This window comes from Xyrauchen texanus, chromosome 28 (genome assembly GCF_025860055.1).
Source record: "Xyrauchen texanus isolate HMW12.3.18 chromosome 28, RBS_HiC_50CHRs, whole genome shotgun sequence".
NCBI lineage: Eukaryota > Metazoa > Chordata > Actinopteri > Cypriniformes > Catostomidae > Xyrauchen > Xyrauchen texanus.
The window spans coordinates 10,638,249-10,665,260 of NC_068303.1; the positions used below are offsets into that span (position 1 = coordinate 10,638,249).

General features: G+C 36.8%; 1 protein-coding gene and 1 long non-coding RNA gene across 8 annotated transcripts in view; one reads left to right on the plus strand and one right to left on the minus strand.

The window, feature by feature from the left end:
- Positions 1 to 26,425, plus strand: LOC127621916 (uncharacterized). Its single transcript, XR_007967918.1, has 3 exons — positions 1 to 486; positions 561 to 630; positions 26,288 to 26,425. It is a non-coding gene; the product is annotated as an uncharacterized LOC127621916 (long non-coding RNA).
- LOC127621915 (adhesion G-protein coupled receptor G6-like) overlaps positions 1 to 27,012 on the minus strand; it is a 57,701-nt gene that overhangs the window by 26,016 nt on the left and 4,673 nt on the right. For 2 of the 7 annotated variants that reach the window (XM_052095724.1, XM_052095725.1), the window contains exons 2-5: positions 26,305 to 26,393; positions 15,004 to 15,357; positions 12,588 to 13,208; positions 5,497 to 5,562 (exon numbers count right to left, since the gene is read on the minus strand). In XM_052095724.1, coding sequence (XP_051951684.1) covers positions 5,497 to 5,562; positions 12,588 to 13,208; positions 15,004 to 15,357; positions 26,305 to 26,393 — 1,130 coding nt within the window. Of the gene's footprint in view, positions 1 to 538; positions 581 to 1,308; positions 1,354 to 1,460; positions 1,521 to 4,484; positions 4,560 to 5,496; positions 5,563 to 12,587; positions 13,209 to 15,003; positions 15,358 to 26,304; positions 26,394 to 27,012 lie in introns of all 7 variants that reach the window. The other 5 variants (XM_052095720.1, XM_052095719.1, XM_052095721.1 and 2 more) reach the window with 5 other exon arrangements.

Consider the following 27,012-nt stretch of genomic DNA (forward strand, 5'->3'; position numbering starts at 1 on the left):
CATAATATCAGGTTTTGTTGCTTCGCTGAAAAGGAAAGGACAGTAAAAAAAACCTTAAAGGTAGCCAGGAAAGATTTTTGTATTTTTTTTTAAATGAAGAAGAGTTAAGATAAGAGTTTGAAGACTTCTATGACCTGAAAAAAAGCACAAAGCTTCTAAATGTCTGACAGATTAACTAGAAAGCACAAATTAACTAGACACAGCAAACACCTGACAAAACAGTTGGTGGTGTTTATTCATCCAAATAATCTGTGAGAAAACAACATATTATAACCTTGTGGGGTTAGAGGGGAGGGACTAATTATGACAACATTAACTAACATGTAAGGTTTTTAGAAAGAGGTATGAAGCTTTTTTGACCATTCATTTGCACCCAGAGAATAGCAGAGCATTAAACAAATCATTTTACTCCTGATCCTATTTAGACAAGCAAGCTGGACTCCCATTTTGTCCATACAAATGGAAGTTTAGCAGTGACATCCCCTGGTAAGCAAAAGCAAGCCATGAATGACAAGAAAAAAACATAGGTTTGGCTTACCATTTGTTTTGTTGTTGGACAGAGGTGGGTTAGTAGCAGCAGCTGCAGATGGAGGAATGGATTTAATGACTCGTGGCAGGTGGATGGTTAAGGTAAATGAGCACACAGAGTAAAGTTATGCATAAGGATGTGAAACAAATTTACTCGCCATGCATTTATCTGTTTATTGTTATTTATTTTTTTTGGTTCTATTTTATTACCCCGTTGGGCAATTAAAAGTATCTGCCAAAACCTGTGCCACAATTGTATCTGATTAATAATAATAATAATAATAATAATAATAATAACATTAGAGGGAATGGCGCATTAGTCTCTAAATGCTACAAAATTACATGACATGTGCAGGCATATCTTGTTTTAAGTTTGAGAACTATATGACACATTTACAATCCAATTCTTATCCTAAGTTGATATGAATTCTATGTAATCAGAAAATTTTTGACAATGCTCTGATCAAATAATAAGGTTTTGAAATCAATACACAAATGGTAAATTGGTCATTAGTAAATGCAATTGACTTGATCTAAAGCAGGTTCTAGTCAATATGGAGCATTTGGGAAAGTGATGTCTTACCAGGGTTGTTGGTTAACAGGTTAGAAAGGGTTAATGGTGATGTAGTTTGTACTAATAATGGCACACACAGACATGACAATGTTAACACTTTGGTTAGTTAGGACAATAAAAACCACATGTATAGCATATCTATAAAAGGTGTAGTTAATGGCACAAAATAAATCTGTTATTACTTAACAACTGGACTATCAGCTTACCAGTAGTTGTGGTTGTTGTGTAAGGACTAACTGTTGTGAGTTGAACTATTGTTGGTACAAAGAGGCAGAGTCATGAACAAGTATTAGTGAGGATTTTATGATACCTCATTAAACAGAATATAAAACAGTAGGCAATCTAGATATCTGCTTACCAGAATCTGTGGTTAAAGGCATGCTAGGAGTAGATGTGTATGAAAGAGTAGTAGTAAAAGCTGATGAAGAGAATAGAGAGATAATGAGCTCTACTGACATGCATTAACTTCAGAGTCTGTGAATGCAATATTGGAAAAGCTTCATACTGATCTGCTTAATAATATTATAAAAAACTAAGTGCTGTTTTTGAACCGAAATAGGCTGGCAAGAAAATTATTTATAATGCTGGAAAATGGTTTATGAGACTGAAGTTGTTATAAAAAGTAAACTGTCCCATCTGGCAGGGAACTTTTTTTTTTTACAATACACAATCAACAATTATTTGATGCCAAATATATATGTGTGTTGTTGAAAAAGGCAAATTAATTAATACTGTATGAAAGTTAATGAGAATCATGAGTTGTACATTGACAGTATTACCCATATACAGTATTGATTTAACATAAATTAACACTTCAACCACACAAATGTGCTATTTTGGAACACAGCCACTGGCATAAATAATAATTAAAAAAGATAATCAGTTCCTTTTATGGATTGGAGCATTACTCTTGCAGATAATCAGAAAACAAAGTGACCACAAAGTGACAATACACCCATGAAACAAAATGAACAAAAGGATAAAATGATGAGAAGGCAGAGGGGAATGCTTAACAATGGTTGTTGCATTAGTAGAAATTGTGTTAGTGGTGGCAGGGATGGAAGAAGGGCACACTGACATTAAACTGATGTATGAGTGAAACCAAAAATGCAAGAACAATTGTTGGAGAAATTAAACAAATGTGATGTGTCACAAGCATAGTGCGAGATGATTACGAAAGAGAGTTTTAATGTGCACTCAGTAACTTCTGTCTTTGTGTCATCCTGGCGGCTTGGATGCAGCATAATTTTAAATCAACAATTTTCAGTTTCAGATTCCATTGTAGAAATGTAGTTTTCACAGTCAGCCATGATTACTTTAATCAATGAGAGCAAGTTTCAAATAACAGGATGATTACTGAGATTAAGCGAGTTGCATTCGACTGGTCATGTGATTCTTACATGGCACCCACATGTGCAGACCCCCTCTATGTAGAATAAAACAGCTATTATAAGGTTACTGTTATGACTGAAGTCTTCATTTTGATGTGAGTGGTCATGATGCCCTACACATATTGCAAAATTACAATTCTTATCTTTAGTAGGTAAACTTTTTTAATGAGGAAAAAATTACAGAGTGCACTTTTAACGAACTGAAAGAGATGAACGAAAAATTAATGTTATCTCTAAGAAATGTTTTGAGTGTATTTAGGTTGAGCTTCGGTTTTCCGCGTGCTGGTACAATTTCATCTAATTCTGTCATCAGCACAGTCTGTGCGTAACCCAGTTTTTCTAGACATGAAGACAGTCGGCACATGCACCTTCCATTAACTGTTCTTAAAAGGCAGTTTTGGTTTATATATATATATATATATATATATATATATATATATATATATATAAAGATTTAGCTGTTTCGGAAGAAAATTGGTACTTTAATTCACCAAAGTGGCATTCAACTGATCACAAAGTATAGTCAGGACATTACTGATATAAAAAACAGCACTATCACAATTTGGCACTAGAAAATCTCTTGCTATTATATCAAACACAGCTGAAAGCTATTTGGTTAGTTAAATGAAGCTTCACATTGTCTTTGTTTTTGAGTTGCCACAGTATGCAACAGACTTGTATGTCTTAAGGTCAATATTTGGTCTAAAAACTCATCAGTCAATCATTGTTTTGAGGAATGAAGGCAATACAATGCTTGAAATTGCCCAAAAAACTGAAGATTTCATACAAAGGTGTACACTACAGTCTTCAAAGACATACGACAACTGGCTCTAACATGGACAGAAAGAGATGTGGAAGGCCAGATGTACAACTAAACAAGAGGATACGTACATCAGAGACTCTAGTTTTAGAAATAGATGCCTCACATGTCCTCAACTGACAGCTTCATTGAGTGATTGCCAAGATAGCTACATCTATGGCAAGTGCTACAGGAAGCATGAGGTGAAATATCACCTAAGTCTCTGGACAAACTGACAGCTAGAATGCCAAGGATCTGCAAAGCTGTCATTGCTGCACGTGGAGGATTTCTTGATGAGAACTCTTTGAAGTAGTTTAAGAAGTTCTGACCCTTTTTTTCAAACTGTAATAAACATTTTTCAAATTATTAATATTCTGACTATACATTGTGATCAGTTGAATGCCACTTTGGTGAATAAAAGTACCAATTTCTTTCCATAAGAGCAAAATCTGTACATTATTCCAAACCTTTGGCTGCCAGTGTATATATATAATGAGCTGTTTTTTTATGGTAGTTATCAGTGTATTGATGTGCAATTAAACAAGCTCGCCATGAGAAATTAGGCATGTGTGTTTTTTCCCAACTTGCCCCTACCAAGTTCATATAAGTGCAGCATCACCTGAAAACTATTAACAATGCTTTGGAAGAGCTAGAAAATCCACTCAATGTGTTGGGTGTGCCATAGATATGTGAATTTGGAGAATTGGAAAATTCTCCTGCTAGTTTGCCTTTTCTCTCTCAGTTTCTCTATCTCTCGAAGACTATCATGTGCATCCTAAGAAGCACATTAAGTCAGTCATGTGTCTTTTTCCACATACTGTTTGGTATTTTCCCCACATTTGACAGATTTGGGATACCAATCATCATGGAATCCACTGAAGCAATTATAATCTAGGTAACCTATCACTGCCAAACGTAATAATCCTTCCAGACTTTAGAGATAAACTACATGCTCAAAACGTATGTGGACAACCTTTGCTAATGAATGTGTTTGCCTATTTCAGCTACAACCATTATGGGCAGAGTGTTAAATCAAGCACAGTCATGCAATCTCTTTAAACATTTGTAGTAGAATGGGGTCTTTTACTGTTCCACCATGACATTGCCCCTGTAGACAAAGCAGGATCAATATAAGAAACATTTTACTGAGTCTGGTGTGGAAGAACTTGTCTGGCCTGCACAAATACCTGACCTGAATCTGACTGAACACCTTCAGGATGAATTTGAATGCAGACAGATGCCCTTGTGTCCGAATGGGAGCAAATCCCTACAGCCAGAAAAGTGGAGTTTGTTATAGTACCAAAAGGAGTGCCAACCCCTTATTAATGCCCATGTTTTTTTAATTAAATGTTTAACAAGCACATATGAGTGTGGTGTTTGGGTGTCTACATACTGTTGGTCATGTAGTGTGCTTCATAAAACTTCATTAAATACATTTTTACCAACGTTTTAGCTCCATAATACTCCGCAATCATAAAATAAAATGGAAAAATACAATACATATCATATCTCAATGATGAGAAGGAAAAGTTAACAGAAAATCCTATATATGGAATACTAACTTTATTGAAAGAATGAGGTCACTGAAGACTGTCAAATCTCCAAGCATGAATGTGGCATTTTTGAACTACATGGGAATTAATATTACGCAATAAAATATCAGTGGACCGGTGGGAAAGAGACAAACGTTTAAAGCGTGACAATGACCTTTAATGGCCATTACTGAAGACAGGAGGCCTGAGAATTCTCATGGCTCCCAGCAGATGACGGATATTTATTGGCCACCGGTTCAGTCTAAGGGCTACCTAACGAGCAAAGACAAGCTTTTCTGATTGGGAATGCTTGCGCAAAGCTAGAGGAATATGACTTGCAAATTAAGTTTTATGAATCTTTTTCCAAGCGAATAGTTTAATGTGACAAGCATACCTACAAACCTCAGACTAAAAAAATTAAACAGCACAATTAAATCCTTTGTTAACCTTCATTTTAAAACCACCAAAGCAATGAAGACACAAAGGAATATTGTTAATTAGCAAAGCCGTATAAATATGCATAATTAGATAAAAGACTTTGATGAGGCAATAATTGTTTATAATGGGTCAGCTAATTATCCATGAAACAAACACGTGAGGAATACATAATTATGTGTTCATCATGAAAACTTCACATTATTCAAAAGTTTTTAAACATATATTTCTCCCTACCTGGGCAGCCCAGTCCAGGCGAAGTACAACCAGGGGTTCCCGGGGCAAGAGTGGGTATGGCAGTGCCTATCAAAGATTTGAAAACAACACACTTAGCTCATTTGAAATTTTACAATGAAGTAAGTGTTCTAAAGTGAAACAAAACAAACATAGCCCAAAGAATGACTTATGTTTACAATGTGAAAGCTTCAACATTATTGAAAATCTATATACATAAAAATGTAGCAAAAACTAAATAAAATATGTCGCTCTGTCTCAAGTGAATAAATTTTAAGGAGGGATGGATCTTTAGAGAGCCCCAGAGCACTGTCAAAAATATTCTGATTCTCTGTTTTACACTCATAGATAGAAATTTATAGCAACTTAGGATAAGAATTGGATTGAAAAAGTGTCAGATATTTCTCATTACTGCTTTGGGATTTGATAAATGGAATGTGACCTCAAAATGTCCACACTGAAACTCAATCGATCAACGAGTCAAAACTGGAATTTATAATATGCCATAGTTGACTGAAAGATTCTGCCGGCTCGTTTGAATCCAGGCCCAGAAATGCAACCTTTTCTCAACACAAATGCATTAGGGATATCTGAAATACAAAACTGCATCTTGTTATGCTCTTTCATCTGCTAGCTTCTGACATAAAGCTGAAGCTGTGTGTAAAGAAGGCACTTGAATGCATCCATTGACACAAGTCTAGAACGTAATTTAAAGCAAAGCAATCGGAAAAAAGGAAAACATCAACTTGCTTTTATTAATTAAACATTATTGGGTTACATTTGGAACAATGCTGCTTCGTCAGAGCTACATTTGAAATCTATTTGTACATTGGATTACTGGTGTTCTGGTGGCTCTTTTTTTATGTGTGCAAGTCTGTTTTCATTTTGCCGTCAAAACCAGAGAAAAACATCTAATGTAAACACTTTTCATGGAAACACATGTTTGTTATATCAACTGATTTTTTATGTTTATCTAAATGCAATAATTGAGAAAGACCTGCAAACTAATTCAACTAAGGTAATCTCTAGATGTCAAACTGCACTTAGGAAGTAATCCAAAGCACATCATAGGAATAAAGTGGCAGGGAAACTTTCAGAGCTTTTAAAAATTATGAATGGAGACATCACACTAAGGCAGCTGTCTGGTGTTGTAGCAACACCAGACAAGTCATCCTGAAGTTCTGCTTTGAAAGGCTGAGTGAGGATAAAACAGAGCTGTTCTAAGGATGGGCTCCTCTGCCCCATGTGAGGTGGGATAAGGTGAAGGATAAGAGGGGGCCACACAGTAGCCAATGAAAACAAAGGGAAGGGTAGCATTTTAAAAGCATGCTTATTAGTGACAGCATTACTGTAGTTTTGCTCCAGGCACAACTTCACGGGCCTCTTGACTTCATGCCAACATCACAAGCACAGCTGGTTGTAACTAAGTAAAGAAAATATATGTGTCATTGGTTCCAGCGTCTAACTGTCTGCTGTGGGCTTTAGGGGGTCTTACATTGCCCTCACGAAGAACAAAAAATGCCAGCTGAAGCAAAAAATGGTTTGGAACATGTCTAGCACTGATACTGTAAAACTTCAAAGAGAATTAATGGAATAAGGCAAAACACCTTCCTATTAACTGTATTCAAGATCCATTCTCTGAGAAGCCTTAAAGGAATAGTTCAACCAAAAAAATCTGTTGATATTTAACCATGTGTCATTCCAAACCCCTATGACATTATTTCTTTCATTCTTTTCTTTTTGTGGAACACAAAAGATGTAAGGCAGAATGTTAGCCTCAGCCTCAAAGATGCAATGAAACAAATAGTGACCGAGCCTTTCAATCCATAACATTTTGCCTGACATTTCCTTTTGTGTTCCATTTAAGGAAGATTGCCTTACAGGAAATGAAAGTGGAGCGTAGTTCTAGCGGGAAGACCAGCAGGTGTACATCACGTCATTAGCTGGATAACTCCTAGCCAATCGCACGTAAGCCATTGCTTTATAAGTCCGCTCACAATCTATCACATTGCTGTTTCGGTGTGCTAACACTGCGACCTCCACCTCTCCACCACCACCAGTTGAGCCCTGTCCCGCAGAGGGGTAGGCTCCTCGCCCATGCCTCCTATCTCCGGCAGGACATGACTTCACTCAAGCCTGCATGTCTTCCCGATAGAACAACAATGATGACAGAATTTACATTTTGGGGTGAACGATCTCTTTAATATTCTATGTAACATTGCTTCCCATGTAGTTTTATGTTGTTTTAAGGATGTTTAGACATTTTTGTTGGAAACTAATGATTTGGAATAGGGCTTTGTAAAACTAAATATTTCTGAAAAATAATTTAGAATCTAAATTCTGATTGGCCGAACTGCATACGAAGCAGTTAATGAATATGATTACTATAAATCTGTATAATATGTCAAATGAAAAAAAAAAAAAAAACAATAAATACCTCAATATGTTACTCTATGTAACTCAAGTAAGCAATAGTTCCTCTGTGTAATTTGTTTGTAATACAGTAGAATAAAAATTGACTGCTGGCCTCCTTTCTCCAGGCAAAGTAAATATCTATCAGTTACAACACAGATAAACACACAATTATGTGCAACAAGCATTTGCAAGTACAGCCAAACATTAAATTACATTATATACATTTCATGCAAGACCATACCAACTCAAAGCAAGCAACTAATCATGTATTAGGCAGGTTAGCAGCACACTCACCACTAGTTGAAGCTGTTGTTAAATGTATACAATTTGGGTAACAGACTGCAAAAAATGAGAAGATGAGAAATTAGTTTATTTTATTTTCTTACAGTAAGCACAAGCAATTAATTCAAATCTGCGACAGGCAGTGACATGTATGTAAGCTCCATATCTAGCCTAAGCATTCAACATCTCTCTTTGAAACTGACATGTAATTAAAAACATGAACCACAGTACATGCAAGTATATGTTAACATAAAAAGACAATGTGTGTCACTAATGCTTTGCATATGATTCGTTATCTAAAGGAACTCTGGTGAGGAATCAGAGCCCTCTCTGTTTTTATGTCCTCCTGACAAGGAAACGTCTATAACAGGGGTTTGTACCAACATAGGCGATTTATATTCAAACTGCTGGCAAGTGGATTAAAAGAACCAGCATTCATCGGGTCATTGGGAGAGAATATTTCCAACACCACTTCCAACACTAACACAGAACAAATGTTCACGTAGGACGAACGGCTTTATCTGTCTTGGAGAATAGAATGTATACTGAGTGAGTTAATGCATCAAATTTGAGGAACCATAGTTTAAAAAGACACTTAATTCCTTGGGCTGCAGACCCAAGCTGTGCTGAGCATCTGAAGTTTCAGGAACCCAGCTAAGTAGAAGAAAGCGGCCCCTGGTGAGGGTTGTTATGCATCTGAGTCATGCCTGCATTTGCTCTTTGCTCTATCCCACCCAAAGCTAATTTCTCACTGTTCATTGTTGGAGGACATTTGAAGGAATTTCAGAGCGTAGTTTTAGCAATGCTGGTGCAGTAAGTAGTGTGTGTGTTTGTGTGGGGGGTAAACGGCAACACTTTACAAAAAGGCTCCATTCGTTAACATTAGTAAATGCAATAGGTATCAAAAAATAACAATGAACAATATATATTGTACAGCATTTATTAATCTTATTGTAAAGTGATACCAATTAAACAAAGAATTTTCTAATTTGAATCACTTTGGAGAATGTCAAACATCTCATAAGGCCAGACAGTTCCGACATTATAAACAGCACTAACAAGAAAAAGACGAGAAAATATAATGTGTGCCATTACTGTAGCATCAACAACTGTAGTATTTTAAAGAACCTTTCAATCTCAAACTTGTTTTTTTGTGTCTTTTAGTGAATGTGCAATCATGCTTGTTAACGTTTATTAAAAATGATAACTTTTAATGTAAAAAAAAAAACTGTATTAAGATAGGGGGCCCAGAGTGTAAAATTCCAATGGGTCCCAAAAATCCAAACTACATCCCTGGTTCTGAGTGATAGGTTGTGGTGGATGCTGCAGACTACCATGATCTGGCATACTTTAATTGGACTGCACATTGCATCCCCACTGTGATCCAGACACCTAAACCTGCTCTCTAAAATGCTGGAAGTGTGCTAGACTTCATAGCACATCTGGATATATGCCAGGTTGTAAAAGTCTTCCCCATTTTTTGAGGACTGCTGCATTTTCAACAGAAAATGTACACATCTCTATTAAATACATTTTAATTTACAGCCTGCTTTTTGGGTAGTAACAGTCCAAGATTAACTGAGCAAGGTAAATAGCATATATAATCTTTACTACGCTTTATTTAAATTGACATTTTCAGTGTTTGCATTGAAGATTTTTAAAGAAAAATGTCGGAGGATTTCGAGATAAGAGAAGAGGAGATTACATTTTTTGCCCAGCCCTATTTGTTTGAACCGGAGTACACCAAACAAGAACTCCGGGAGATGTAGGAGGCTGCAGCAGCGGCACAAACAAAAGAAGCCGGTAGACGGAGAGTACGGGAGACGTGGTGGTGCTCATACAGGAAATGCGAGGTAATGCCAACAGAGGCTGAGAGTGCTTGCTGCCATGAATGGACGATTGGAATGACTGGATAGAAGCACAAACGCACCATTTTAAGACTAATACAAAACTACAGTGTAGCTAAAATAACGTACTACTTTTCACCGTTTTCCTTTGCTGTAAACAACGTGTGTTTCCGCATTCGTCACTTCTCACCGGAGCTTACGCTACGCCTACGTCATACACCAGAACTCGACTCTCTTGTGAATGCGTGGATGGCCGTTACCGGAAGCCAGTAATTATAGTTTATAAAGTTATAAATATGGATATTTTAAAACACATCGCTTCACTTCACAGGCCTTTATAACCCTCTGGAGTGGTATGGATTACTTCTTTGATGGATGGATGCGCCTTTTTTGGGCTTCAAAATCTAAGGTACCATACACTCCCATTATAAACTTGGAAGAGCCAGGATATTTTTTAATATAACTCAGATTGTGTTCAGCTGAAAGAAGACAGTCATATACACCTAGGATGGCTTGAGGGTGAATAAATTATGGGATAATTTTAATTTTTGGGTGAACTAATCCTGTAATGTAAATTGTTACCAATGCTAGTTTAAATACTAACTGTTTAAACTTGTTTGTGGGTGGTTTGTGAATAAGATATGACACAACTTTTTTGTGATTTCTCTGTGTAATTTTTAACTGAAAATCAGGATGCCATAATGACTATGAATCAGCGCATAAACTGAACTCAACCTGTCCATATATTTATACCAATCCGTTTAGAACAGTTGAGTGAAACAATACAGCAGATTAAGTTAAGGCCCAAATATTCAATATAATATTCATACGAAATCGAGTGTGACGTCATTTAGAACAAAATCTGGCCAAAGAGATGGTGTTTCTAAGTTTGTTTCAGTGGTTCATAACTTTTAGGAAAACGTCTAACGATTGCTTAAAGGTGCTGTAAGCGATTTTAGCTTTTCTACTTCCACGAGAATGAGCCGTTGAATTAGCCTGGCCCCCTTTTTCCAAAACCCTGCACTCCAACAGTTGAGCTTTATTGAGACATTATGCAGAAAAGGTTGTTAAAAACAACAGCAGCACAATAGCACCCTCAACTGACAACTGTTATTATGAGCAACATGGCATAAAAATGGCAGTAAGCCTCACTAATTAGCTAAAACTGCAATACAATGAAAACGCGCAAAATGATTGGCAGGTCAAAAGCGTCAATGTCCGTGATTTGCGGAAACTTTTTTGTTTGCTGTTTACAAAGTCTACAGCTGTCACAAGAGACTGGTGAGATATGTCCGGGCACTTATTTCATTAATATCTTTCAGGAAATAGGAAAATATAAAAAATAGAAAAACACCTTCTTACTGCCATTGGTCCACATCATTGGTAGGTGTGACCTGGAGCTCCACCTACCTTGACGACGACAACTAATTCTGTTTATCTTGTTCAGTCAGTCAAATTTCGGTCAGCAAGAACACTTTATTAGCAAGCTGGTGCAAATTTACCTACAACTGTATGATGTAGTGAAATTTTCCAAGACCATGTCATGCGATTTTTTGTTTTAAGTTTAATTTGTCTACAAAATGAATCAAGTCTACTCAAATACTCTCAAGTGCCCATTCACTTAAGTGCCATCTGCAGTGAAAGCCATTTATACATCTGCTCAAAGTAAACCTATCATCATCATTCTTTTGTCTTTATTCTGCACATTAACACTTTCATACATTGATCTTTGCAGCAGTATCAGTGTAATCATAATTACAACCGGTGTAACCGGTGTTCTGAAAAAAAATCTGAGATTTTTAGTTGCAATGGGCAGAGCATACATGAATATTCACGAGTTTCCTGTTTCATGTTAAAGTGAAAATATTAGCGCATGCACAATCTATAAATTGCTGTGAAAAGTTGAACAGTTAAGCTTAACTTCGTTTGATGCTGAAACGTAATTACCTTTCCGAAAACATAGTTTAGAATAATTGTAATCAGAGCAGGCACTAATATTTTCTGTGTCGCTTTAACACAAAACAGGAAACTTGTGAATATTCATGTATGCCCCAACCAGTCCAACCGAAAATCTCAGAAACCGAATATTTCAGAACACTGGTGCATATTATGGCCGCAAATGTTAGCGCTTTAGCACCATGAATTCAAAATGTAAACAAGACAAATACAAATATTCTACTACATACAGTATATATTACTTTAAATCATCATTGAGTGGTTAAAACTGTTCTTTTCTGACCTCATGTGAATTCTACTCATAGAATGAGGTATAAAGTCATTTATAACACATTTTAATATCACATTAGTTAAGGTTTTACATGTAGCGTCCTCATATTTAAATGCTCCTCTAAATGCCTCCCACAGCGGTGTGGCGGGTGTCTGAATGTTCTGAATGTATACGTTGCTCGGCTGTTTAGAACCTATTTTTACCTCTGAAAGAAAAATAAATAAGAACTTTTCCGGAAGTATGTTGTTGGTACAGTCTTTGAAAATTCAAATGAATCTGTCATAAACCAACTTTCACACAACAAAGCTGAATAGTATACTCACTGCAGCTGAGTGTGCTGTCAGTCTGTGTGTAAGTGCCTGGGATTGTCCAGAAGCCATGATCCCAGTCGATGACGTTGCCCTCTACATCACAGGTAAGGGCAGATAGCTCAGTGTAGGCCATGGCATGATCCCACAATCGAAAATTGTATATGAAACCATCTAAGTTCTGGTTGTCCACACTAACTGAACTTGACCCTTTTCCTCCAAGCTGGAAGAGTCCTTCACTCTGTATGGTGTAAAACTGAGAGGCTGAGCAGGTGATGGTTTGATAGCGGCCTTGAAAATACACTGCCACAACCCCAGAGGACTTGGTCCAGGTGAGGCAGATGGGCTTCATGCTGGAGCTGATATCTGAGCTGGAGATCAGGTTATTTACATAGCAGTAGGAACTGTCTATGAACAGCTCCATACCTCTCACTGTCTTCTCAAATGCTAACACCGATGTCCCAGCTGCATCAGTGTAGGTAAAGATGGTCTCTGTGCTCTTTGTGGCAGTGCGGGCAATCTCAAAGCAAACAGTAAATGCAGTAAGTGCAGGGAATTTGACTGAATTGACCACTCTCACTACATTCTTGCTGATCTTTGGTATAGAGACCTTCTGGTTCCTCAGTGCCACTGCTACTGCAAGGGCAGAAAAATCATAAAATATGACAATGCATGGTTAAAGATAAATGTTAATTAGTTAAAAATAAATGGCTAAAAATAAATGTGTATTAAAAAATGTTTAAAGTTATTCAAACCTTGCAGTGATCTGCCAATTAATTTTAAAAAATAAATAACTAAAATAAAAATCAAGAAATTAGAACTTGTTAATATCCACTTGTATTACACATCTTGAATTATTATTTTTCCTATGCCATTGGCATATTGATTTTTTTCCCTTCTAAACTAAACAGAATCTTTGTGAGGCTTATGTTAAAACATATTCTCTTAAGTCTCATTATCTAACACAATTTTGCTTCTCAAGATTTACTTGAATAAAATACGCATTGAGATTTTTTTTTTGCAATTGAATATGCAGATAACAAAGGTTGTCAAAACAAATTTTTTGGTGTGTCTGTATTGGCTAAAGAGGACAACAAAGAGACAGGCAAAATTAAAATATGACACAGAGTAACTGTTCAATATAAATGTGACATCACTTACTATTGAGTAAAATGCGAAAATGTTTTACAGGAAGACCATTTAAGAAAATGTTTTCCAAGTAAGACTGCCCTATTTCACTGTCCAGGTTAAAGTACCTCTTTTAAGTCACATATGCTGACATATTTAAATATAATGGCGCTCCAAATGGTGGTAGTTTGCATCTGTTGGCTCAGTTTTGTGATAAAATAAAAGCCATAGCCAATTTGCAATGGAAAAGTAGACCTCCAGTTGTATTGTTTGGATTCAGGATGGCTTCTTCATGATGTTTCCTTCTGTCTACATTTGTGCTGCATATAATTACATAACCACAGGTCATGCCATCATGTTACCTGAGGTCTGACACCATTGAATCATCACAGAGCAAACAACTGGTTTACAATAGTGAGCTTGTTTTGAAAGGCCTTTCATTTTGTTTCATTGTGCTTTAAGGCAATAGAAAGGAACGCAAAATGTCTCAGCAAATTTCTATGGGTAGTTTAACACCTGTTACCTGTTTGTTGCAATGGTTACAAATAGGCTTAGCTGGTATTTCTTTGGAGATTGTACTGTATGCATTTCCAATGCAACAGACAAACAAATGTGTGTCCACCAATTTACAGATGCACCCACATTGCTTGGATAATAAGCTACATCAAGATAAAACATCAGACGTTTTTAATCTTCTGATGTGAATTGATGGACTTAGATAACAATGCACCTTCTGTCATGTTTTGCTATTGGACACATTAGATACAACATGGCTGAACAAACTTAAATTTGGTGTGATTTTATTACTCTCCCCTTTCTGCAATACCTCTGCAAAAATATGTTGCATATCTCCAGTACTCCTGAGAGAGTGAAAGAATTTTGAATAAATAACTCAATATATTTAAATGTTTGTGATTATGGTCACAAGAATGCAATGAGATGGTAATGATAGGGGATAGGGCGGAGAAAGGCAAGGCAATATGCTGTGAACAGCTGTGAGGGGAAACAGTGCAGTAGAGTTTAGCATTTGCAAACATAATAATGCTGATATCTATGAGATCTGATGTTTATTAACTAAATCAAAACTTTGTGCTCCAGTTATTGCGCTCATCTGAATAGCTATCTGGAGTTGATCTGTTCTTTTGAAGGAACAAACAACAAAACCATAGCAAAACATAATTAAATCGCATCTCACAAATCATAAAAAAAATATGAAGCACAGAAATAATAAATATATAATAAAATGACAAAAACTATTATAAATATATAAACAGATTGAGAGCTTGCCATATATAAAACATACCTTGTTTGTAACTGATATGGAAGCCTTTCTTTTGGACACTAAAGTCTGAAATAAAGGAAACCTCCATCACATTGCCAGTGGAGTTGAGAGTTAGTCCATTGGCTGTTAAGCCGCAAAATTTGACATCACTTGTGCCAGTGCTGACGACGATGCGGTCATAGATGCAGCCGTGCGCTTCCTCAAGCTCAAAATCTAGGAAGGTGATTTGCACTATAAAGCCAGCTGGGGCCTGTATGGTCCACTTGCAGGCCTGACTTGATGGGTAGTCATTGGGGTAGCAGGGGGAGGTGAAAGAGCCCTGGGAGTCGGTGAGCACCACATTGCAGCTGACGCTAGTCTGGCAGCTCAGTGCTACTGCAATTAAACAGGGCACATGTCACTTTACTTTGCAACACAGAGGCGGGGGCGAAGGACAGAGGTATTAGCAGAGGCCAAGGACAGGACAGGAGTCAGATGACAGGAAAAGGAGTTTAGACAGTCATCAGGTTAGTGCATCGACAGGGACAGACAGGGAGGAAAACTGATTTAGGTTTATCTGCCCTGAATCTAAGTGAATGGGGAAAATTATCAAGTCTGTTCAAGATGCAGTAAAATCCTTTACAACACTTTTCCAGTAAAGACAATCAAAGCCCTATTTGGATGGAACTAGTTTTCCCAGGGGAGGTAAGGGAAATTTGTGTTCACAGATGTACCACCATCTTGTCCGAATTTAACATGTCTGTTTTCTCACACAGCCTTGGTAAAAAAGCAACAGAGCAAATTTCCAACTGTTTTTCAGATAAATCAGGTGTGTGTGGGGGGTGTCATCTTTAGGGACAAAACAAAACAAAACATAAAAACGTCTTCTGGGGAATATAATATATATAGAAAATAAGAAGAAAATGGGAATTAGGAAGAATTTTATTCTTACAAATGTTTTGTTAATCCAGCCCCAAATATTTATTTTTATTTCACAATGCTTCTCATTTATTTATGCTAATAAAATTCCATAACTAAAGCTACATTTCTTGTTTCTTTGCTTGGTACACCTTCTTTGTGGACTGTTTGCATCCCATCTGACATAAAGTAAATTAAATCAATGAGGAGAATCCGATCATGGACCGCTATTATCGGCCAATGTAGTAACAGTGTATGGTATGATCCTCATCTAATTAATTATTTCAAGGGATACAAAATTTGTGTGTCGAACCGATATCCAAATATTTAGAACAACATCTGACGATACTGATACTGTAGTCTAGTGGTTCTATTTTTAATGCTATACTTTGTTTCAAATCACTGATAATTAATTACACAAATGTCATTATTAACTTTACATCTCATTCATGTTTCAGAGTAACTGGTCTCAGTTATAAATAAAAAGAATAAAACAAAAAGCACATTATTTACTCACATTAACATTCTTAACTCACAATAAATGAATTCTGAATAGTCTCTTGTTAGGCTCACGGTAAATTTATGAGAAATATAATTTTTTTTTAATTGTTCTAACTGACTCTAACACTCTGAATTAATTCTGAATGATAAAGTCTGTCCCTTTTTAGCCGAAGCAGCCTTCACTTTACCTTTCATATTTCTTGCTGAGTCGAGCTCACTGAGCACTTTATTAGGAACACCTGTACACCTATTTATTCATGCGATGATCTAGTCCGGCAATTATGTGGCGGCAGTGCAATGTAAAAAATCACACAGATGTGGGTCAGTTAATGTTAATTAACCATCAGAATAGGGGAAAAGAATTTACTCAGTGATTTCAAACATGGCATGATTGTTGGTGCCAGAAGGGCTGGTTTGAGTTTTTATGTGACTGGGATTAACACGACAAAAGTCTCTAGAGTTTCCTCAGAATGGTGCCAAAAACAAAAAAACATCCAGTGCGTGGCAGTTCAACAGACAGAAACACCTTGTTGATTAGAGAGGTCAACAGAGAATGGCCAAACTGGTTTGAGCTGAAAGGAAGGCTATGGTAACTCAGATAACCACTCTGTACAATTGCAGTGACCAGAATAGCAACTCAGAATGCACAACTCGTCGAACATTGGGACGGATGTACTACAACAGCAGAAGACAGTGTCAGGCTCAGTGATAGTATAAAAGTCTTATTTCAGTGGGTTACATGATGAGCACATGCCCTTTCATAATGCCCACATCCGGAAAGTAGACACTTCCATATTTCTAAAAACAGCAACGAATAGTGCTCAAGGCTCTTTACTGTCATTTAACCCATTACTAGACTAATAAAATATGTCCCCCACAATATCCTCCAGATTTCCCTCAAACCAACTTTGGGATGGAAAGAGGGAAACTCAGGGAAACTTCAATGTGCTGAAAAAAAAGACTTTGCTCAGAGACAATGGCCTCTGTTCATGCAATCCCAAAGATTACAAAAGTGAAAACCACAATACTTTTTGGCAAATTGAACAGCGCTAAGGGCAAACTCCCATTGCAGTCCAATTAAACTTTCTCAAGTGGCACTGACTTTCTCAGTTCGATTTACGTAAACAAACAACACTGACAGTTACATTTCATAACATGTCCAAACAGTCAAAAGACATTTCCAATGGGAAGAAAAAAAAAAAAGAAACAAAAAGGACGTCTTCATTTCAATGTACTATGTTGTTTAAAGATTTACAGTGTATTCGCCATTCTCCTAAATCATATTTTATAGCATTTTGTCTCTACGGAAAACCATTTTTTTTTACCTTCCAGTAACAATAGTGTCGAGAACAGGAACTGAATTTTCATGCATAAAATGTTAAAGCTCTTTGGATGAAACATCCAACAAAGCATGGGGCTCCACTTGCCGCGATAAAAAGATTAAATAGAGAATTCTTGATCTTTGGCTCTAAACTCACAGGTATAGACTCTTGTGATCATCCCTTTAAAGAAACAGGAAATTTGGGATTTGATGGCTTTTCACAGATTCCAGGTGGGGAACAATAAAATTCTCCTCCTTAATCCTGAGAACTCTACTCTAACAGAAGGATAAAGGGCATCCATCCTGGAAAGAGTAAATTATTTTCCATTTGTCGGGACAAAGCCCAAACCACAGATTGTGTTAGAGTCAGGATAGGACTCTCTTCAGAGACCGGACTCATTAGATGCCTTGTGCTCACTAGAGTGGGCAGTTGATACAGAGGTTGGATTTCAGACCATTTATAATTCGAACCAAAATGTTAGGAAGGCAAAACCACACACTTTTCTCGTTTCTGATAAGTGGAAGATTTTGTTAGGAAGAAGTGGCCACATATCTAAAAGCATGAATAGAATTAGAACTCTAAATATTTGCAAAAGTTAGTCAGCTAATTTATAGCTGACATGTTAAAACCAAAATGGCACTGATATGTAATGTAATGAAAGCTGAGATTTTTATACTGACTGAAACTTAAAAGTCTCTAAATATTCAAAACAGTGTACACCCACTCCTCAAAATGCAGCAGGCCCACTATAACTATGGCCAAATCCACACTAATCTGTTTTCATTTGAGAACTCTGTTTTCAGTTACCTAATGCCATAATTGTCCAATGTATGCAGTAATGCTCTGTTTTCAGTGGAGGAAAATGTTATTCCAGTCTGTTTGAGAGGCGTAAACGTAGCAAAATTAAAGTGTTTTCAAACGTATTAATGTGGATGAGTCCTTCAAATGTACATTTTGGAATTTGTTTGCTTTCAAATTTGGTTAACCTTCAGTAGTCAAACACGTTTTTAACACCCTGAATAATCAGTCAATGATATTTAGAAATGAGAAAAATATTTGCAAATAGGTATTGCTACAACATCAAGTCCAGAAGATGTAGGGCTCTATATTCATGAGAGCGCAAATTGCAAGTGGGTGTGGGTGGGCGTGTTTGCGCTACTTGTGTGTATATGTGCGCAAACTCTGGGTGCACTGCATGTAAATGAAGTGGCACAAAGCGCAATATGCAATTTGCACTCATGAGCTCCATCCACTGCAGTTTACATCGGGAAGCACTAGCTACCAAGAAGATGCTCACAGGTCTCAGATGTGTCTTGAATGAGGCTGTTAAAATAGTTCATTTCATAAAGACTACCGGTAGGCCCCTTCAGTCACCTTTGTTTCGACTTCATTGTGAAGAAATGGGCAGTGACCATGTTCAGCTTCTTTTACACACTGAGGTACGATGGCTTTCACGGGACAGGGTACTTATTTGTCTCTTCGAATTACGCACTGAAGCAAAAATTTCACTATCTGACTAAAAATTTGACCTTTTGGACCGCCTCAGTGATTTTAAGTGGCTTGCAAAATTGTCCAACCTTTCTGATACGGAGTGGGGCCTCGAAATGGTCTGAACTTGAGCCTTCAAGGCAAATCAGTGATAGCATTTCAAGTCCAAAATAAAATTGAAGCCACAATAAATAAACTGGACATGTGGGCCGGGCGTATTTGCAGATCAAACTTTGATTTATTTGAGAATTTGTCAAATGTTTTGACTGAAGAAACCATGACCCTACCCGCCTCGGTTGCAAAACTAATTGAAGTGGATCTCCAAGGCCTGAAGAGCAAGTTGCACAACATCTTTCCATCTCCAGATGTTCAGGTTACCTGGACTGAAAATCCTTTTGCAACTTGTGTGAGGGAGCCATCGCAAGTTTAAGCACAAAGGAGCATGACAGCCTTATTGACTTATCTTGTGACAGTGCTTTAAAATTACTGTTATCACAAAAATCTTTGACAAATTGTTGGATTCAAACTCCTGATCTTTCTGATAAAGCTCTGAGGTTTTTGATGCCATTTCCAACTAAATACTTATGCGAAGCTGGATTTTCTGCATTGGTGGCACTCAAGACAAAATACAACAAAAGATTGTTTCATGGTTGTTGTTTTCAAATTATTCACACATTGCAAAATACAAATGGTCAGGACTCGGGTTTGATCGCTGTCTTCTCAGTTCCGCGTTTCCCTTGTGTCTTTGTTTTTCCCTTCAACGTGGCATCAGCACGCACTGCAGCCGCTCACAGGTTTCTCACCTGTTTTCTCTCTATTGATTGTTCGCTCTATATCTGCTCTCGCTTTGTGCTTGTCACACGAGCCTGACTCTAGTTTTGCCTTGCTTTGTCCAGTGCTCCAGTCCTCGGCCAGTTTTGACTCTGCTCGTCTCGACCCTGCTCTGCCTGTTCCCTCTGACTGATTGCTCTGCTGGCGGTCTACCCGCTGCTGACCTATGTCTGGATCTGGTTTTCCTCAGCTTAGCCTGAGTCTCTTGAGGCTCGGTGACCCGTTATCTGCATTTTCTGTTCATTGCCAGTTTATTCAATAAAGACTGTTAACAAAGTCCTCAGTTACCAACACGACACAAATAGTCGGGTCCGTTCAAGTTTTTGCAGTGGGCCACGGAAACGTATGTGTTAGTTGTGTGGGCCTTGAGTTGAAAAAGGTTGGGAATCACTGCTCTAGAACAACCTCTAAAGGAATAACACTAAAAAAAAGACAAATTTGTTGCTATTTTACAATCCTTTAGCCAGAGTTAGTCTTTCCTTCCCATAGTTTTGTGCCAGGATTCATGCAAAATTTAAATGAAACTAAATTACTCAAGAAAAGGAAAAGTATGTGATGAAAACCACTTTTGGAAAGCAACTTAGAATTTAATAAAGTACAACAAATTACCTCTTAAGGATCCAAGCTAAACAATCTTTGGCTGTATCACTGCAAGTTGTAAACTGTAAAAAACAATTAGGCTAAGCAAAGTTTTCTACATGTACCACAGAATTTCTGATTATAATTGTTGAATGGAAAGCTAGAAGTCATTTTACATGCAAACAACAGATTGTTTAGCAGACATATTTGGTTGGACATACAGTGTGCTGGTATTCTTATTCAGGAGGATCAAATACATTACACAACATTGACGTGACATCAGAATATCAGACCACTAGGCGATTTGGGTCACTGCAATACGTGCTACAAACAAGACCCCGTCAAAACACCTTGGACAGAAAATGGTGGAAAATTCATAACAGTTGCCCGGCAAAGACAAGAAAAAAGTTAAGGAAAAAAGATCACTCTTTCCGGCATCATGCCTGGGGTTTAAACGAGCAAAGAAATGGGATCAGCTTTAGACAAGTGGTCTCAGAGTGTTTTGCTGAGAGGCTGAAATCAATATTGGACAGAATCACGCTTCTGGAATATCCCGTTGTTTTATAGATGTGTGCAAAGCTGTCAGCTGGTGTTACGGAGTGGGGCCTCAGTAAAGAAACACGGCCAACCATGCCACTGTGTTTGTGAGTTGCTACCGAGGCCACACCTTTGACCTGGCACAGTGTGATCTGGTACTCAAATCCAGAGCTCTGTTTCCAATAAAGGACATCTCCTCTCAATGTTCTACACTGCATCTGTCAGCGGACCAAACACGTCACCTCCCTTTTTAAATCAATTTTATTCACACATATGAAACAAGATGGATAACTCTTCCTAAAGACTTTTGCTTGTACTATAGTTAAGGTCCCTTAAAGACAACTCATGTTGCTCGACGGCCATTGTGGTATTACCTCAGGAAAGTTGTTTCCATTCATGCTAGTACAGCTCTCATCTTGAATGAGATAAGATCCAAAATCTCAAGATTACATATTTCAAATTACAAATAAAATGCGACAACAACACTATTATAAATGGTTCTTCATTAGCTTAAACCACAATCAAAACAAATTATTTTCAGGCTGGTCTGACTAATGCACTTCCTAGAGTAAACAAACAGGCTGGCGTTTCATCCGTTCCTACAGCCGCTGTATTTAACATTGCGATTTCTCCCATTCACATGTATATGCAACTTGGTTTAAACCACCAAGAACCACGCTGCTATTCCTACATTTCTGCAAAATTATTTTTACTTCGCTCGTTCTACATACCGTGTCCTGGTGAAATGAATTTCAGAGGCGCTAACGTATTGTTTCCTGGTGAAATGAACTCTAGAGGAGCTAAAATAACAATTACTTTTATTTCATTTGTCTCAAGTCAAAAGTAAATGGGCAAATTAACAGTTCATAAATGCTTGTTTTTAATGTGCTATATAATGACATAAAAACACATACTGTAGTGCATGACTTATAGTGCAATAGATACATTTAAACATTTGCATTACATTACCAACTACATTTAAAAACTTGTTTAAACATAATTAAATTGCTCAGTAGCTTAACTGTTAAAGCGTTTTGCAATTGAGATGCAAAGGACTGAGGTAGGAACCCACAAGTTGCCATGCAAGTTGAAAGTGTCATAAAGGCAACACAAAATTACATGCTTGCTTCAGCTAATATGTTTTTCATATCTCATTAGCCTTTCTAAAAATATTGTTTAGGTTTATGTTAAGGTTTAGAGTAGTGAGGTAGGTTTTGTTGATTTAAAACTCTGTTTGGTAGAAAATTTTACTTGCTTTTAGTGCCACACAGTGGCTATTTTTCATCAGATCAGGATTTGTACACAAGTGGCCCATCTCCTCCCTTTATAATGTCTTTGGCTGTAGTTTCAAACATACATCAACGTTGGAGTGAAAGTAATAACAATGCTTGTGGAAAGTAATAACATGTTACAACAGCATAATTGTTCCCTCATTTCTGGAGTGTTCTATCCATTGTCATTATCTCAAACTCCAATCCAAAGGAACCAGCTGTATTCTTATTCATGGTGGGGGAGGGAAAAAACAAGGCGCTGAAATTATGGAAATTAAAAGTGACTGTCATGAGGTGACTGCTGATGAAATGAAAGTCAATGAAAGAATAGCTTTGATCTGAAAATGTACTTTTAGAAGATTAGGGCGCTTTGGAAAGATGCCAAAGAATGGAATGTCAGATACATGGATCTAGGGCTAAAAAGACCTGCAAGATTAAAACTAGCCCTTTCAGCAACACCACATTTTGAACACCTTAATCCTGAAGTTTCTTGTTTCTCTCACTCTTCTGGCAGTTTACCTGTTGTCTACATACCTCAGGTGTTCTTAATTAATCTGTCATGGTTTGTTTAATTGCTTAAATAGTTCACCTAAAAATTTTAATTCTCTCATTATTTACTCACCCAACTCATGTTGCTCCAAACCTGCATCCATATATTTTTATAATGGAGCAAAAAAGCTAAATTTTTGAAGAATTTTTACACAGCTCTTTTCCATACAATGACAGTTCATAGTGACGACGTCTGTGAAACGTGGTCACTATGTTTTTTTCCAAAAAAAAAAAAAAACACCATAAAAGTAGTCTATATGACTTGTGTGCTCCATTCAAGATCATTTTATGGTTTATATATGGTGTTTTTTGTCATTTATAAAGCTTGAAATATGTGGTCACTAACTACCATTATAAAGAAAATCACTTTTTTGCTAAATGAAATGTTTCATTACACGTATTGTGACAGGACCGAGGTAAAACTTCCACTGTGTGGTGCTTAAAGCAAGTTGAAAGTTCTCCCAAACAGATGAGGTCAAATCTCTATCGAGCATTAAATAAATAAAATCGACATCCCTACACTTAAACTTTAACCTAAACCTAACCAATAGTGTCATATAAGCAAATGTGAGGTAAAAAACGCAATTGCTAAAGTAACCATATAATTTTATGGTGCTTCTATAACATTTCAACATGCATGCTCTTTTGGACACGTACCAGGGTTGCAAGTACAACACGGTATAAGTTGAGCTAGAGCAAAACTTGAATAAGTTCAATTCAAGTGTTAAATGTTAAATGTTGCCTTTCAAGTCATGCGCTGTAGTAAAAGTGTTTTATTGTCATAAGATAGCATCATGCTTGTAACGGAGCAAAAAGTACTTGTTTATGAACTGATAATCAGCCATTTTACTTACGATTCCAGCCACATAAAAGTCATTTTGCAAAAATGTAGGTATAGGAATGTGATTCAATGAGACCAGTTTGACAAAATGTCTTCTTTTGTGTTCCAAAGAAAAAAATAACAGCATACATGTTTGAAACAACTTTAGAGTAAGTAAATAATTTTGGGTACACCTTTCCTTTAATTGAGTCCATAACTTTATATTTGAGTCTTTGTATATATGTGCGTGAGCAGATCCAGGCAGTTTCAAGACTATATGGCAGCACAAAACAGATCTGCTTTTAAAAGCACTGTTCCACACCTTAGGTCTGGTATTTTTTTACAACGATCCAGTGGGAAAAGAGTTAAAAACATTCTAAAAACATTGTATTGCTTCAGAAGACATGGATTAAACCACTGGAGTCTTATGGATTACTTTTATGTGGCCTTTATGTACTTTTGGGAGCTTTTGGTTACCATTCACTTGCCTACATGGACCTACAGTGTTGAGATATTCATCTAAAATTTTGTTTGTGTTCTGCAGAAGAAAGAAAGTCATATACATCTGGAATGACATGAGGGTACGTACATGATGAGAGCATTTACATTTTTGGGTGAACTATCTCTTTAAGTATCACCACTGCATCTGGTTTTAATGACAAGCCTTTGCACAGGGACAGTAAAGATTCCCTGTCTGGCATCTGGTGTCTGTGGACGCTGTTTACACAATGTGACAAATAAGATGTAATCAACAAGATATTTAATCAAGAATTTTCCAAGTTTGAGCAACATTTTATTTAGACATGATTTAAATGAGGTCTGGAATGCTCCCAAGAGAGGCGTATTGTTCTGAAAACAAAATTTGCTTGAAATTGCTTTTGGCCGTATCTATGCACCAAACATTTTTTTGTTATTTGTTTTCAGTGAGACTTCAATTAAATGAAATTCATTATTTTAAGCTCTTAGTTCCCTTGGTTGTCTATTTCTCAATTGATTAACACACTTCAGAAATTTCACTGATGCTAATTTCCAGCATTAAATTCATGTTTGCTCTAAACAATTTCTGACAGATTGCCAAGGACTGTAAATGTTACTGCTTGGACCAATATAAAAGCATGTACAATTAGGCAAGCCATGGTATGTGACTAATATTAAAAAGACACATGCTTTTCATCTGCTGACTGAGAAAATAAATAATTCAGCAACAATAAAATGATTAAGGATTCAAGTGGTCAGTTTGAGCAAATGCAAGACGTTTTAAAGGAATAGTTCAGCCAAATATGAAAATTCTATCATACTTCGCTCCCCCTTCTGTTGTTCCAAACCCATATAACTTTCTTACTTTTTAGGAGAACACCAAAGGAGAAGTTAAGCAGAATGTTTGAAAAATGCAATGAAAGTGAATGTTGACTGAAGCTGTCAGTCCCCAACATTCTGCCTAAAATCTCCTACAGCTTAGTTTTCTGTTATAACATATTGTTTCAATGAAGCTTTACAGAAAATTGTGTGTTGTGAAAAGCGCTATACAAATAAAAATGACTTGACTCCTTTTGTGTTTCACAGAAGAACGAAAGTTGTATAGGTATGCAACAAAATGAGGGTAATATCCCTTTAATAACACATCAAAATAATAACTTGATCTCAGTGGGGAGCTGTCATTACATGGATTAGGTCAGCTTTACAAAAATCACTAAAAAGGTTTTGCGTAACAACTGGCCTAAAAACAGAAGCAGGCATGGTAAACAGTTTAGACAGCAATGCATGTTGTGAGACCACTGAAAGAGCTTGCAAGATCACAAATCTCTCCCTTGGGTAAAGTTTTAATCGTATGCAGTCTAAGATATCTTTTTAAAATCTTTCCTCAATGAGCTCATTTTAGGATGAGGTAAATCTGCACAACCAACATTATTGTGTCATTTATTTGGACTGAGATGAAAGATGTTTCTTGACAGACACATTTATCCAATGTGACTTACAGTGTATTCAAGGTACTGTATACATTTGATCGTCCATGTGTTCCCTGGCAATCAAATACACAACCTCAACATTGGTAGCACCATGCTCTACCAGCTGGTTACAGGAACACAAAAAACTTTTCTTTTTTATTCTGCCTACTCAAGAGTTTAGATTGCTCTATTAATGCAGCGTTCAGCTGTGTTCTTTTTATACTTTGAGGTTTGACATAATGCAAACACAACAAAAAGCATGTAATGAATAAAGGTGGATGAAATGTAGGAAGAAATGTAACAATATTCTGTTCTAACCAAACTTGAGGAAGTTTTAAAGGAAGGATTTGAAACATAAACACACATAAACGAAAAAGAGAACTACTGAAATAAGCCAAGAATCAATTACAAATAAGAGAGGAGAAATTAAATAGGGTGAAAGAAGTTAATTAATGAGATGGAGGCAATGTTGATTAGCATGATGAGTAACATATACATACATAGAACAGTAGTTTACTTTTCCTCATGCCAGACTATTTGCAATATAATATTTTATTTTAATAGGTGTATTGCTCCTTTACCTGAGGTTGGAAGGCACGTCAGCAGCAGGATAACTGGAAGAATCTTCAGGAACTTCCATCTCCACCACCTACTACTGAGGAACGAAACCCTGCAAAACAAATTGAGCTAATTACATTTTGAAACAACCACAATTGAATACTTATTTGGTATGTAATATTGTGCAAATACAAGAAAACCACACGTTCACACTGGGGTTAGAGGTTTCGTTAAATTGGCTGTAGTTAAGGCTGGGATTGCAATCTTTGACGCAATTGATGTTGAAAACACACATAACATTTTCTTTACACAAATTGTACCAAAAGGCTCATTACTCATTGCCTCTAAAAACTTAGTACACAGCTATTGGCATAAACTTAGTTTTCTCTCTTTCTCAGACATGGGAGAACAATATCTGTATTCATTCTGATGTGTCTATAATTTGAGAGAACGTTGAAGGTTTAAATGAAGTATTGGTGGCATGGAAACAATTTTTTTTTTTTTCTCAAAAGAGTGACCACAGAAACTCAAATGCTGTCTTGTTACATAATCACTAACTGTTCTCCCATGTCAGAGGTAATAAGCCTCTTGAAAAATCAAGCATGTTGAGGTTTATACAACAACTCCTAATGGGTGCACCACCATTTACAAAGCATAACTTGAAATGAAGGCAAACAAAAATTGGGTAATATTTGCATGATGCATGTAAAAAAAAGGCAAAAGTTCTAAAG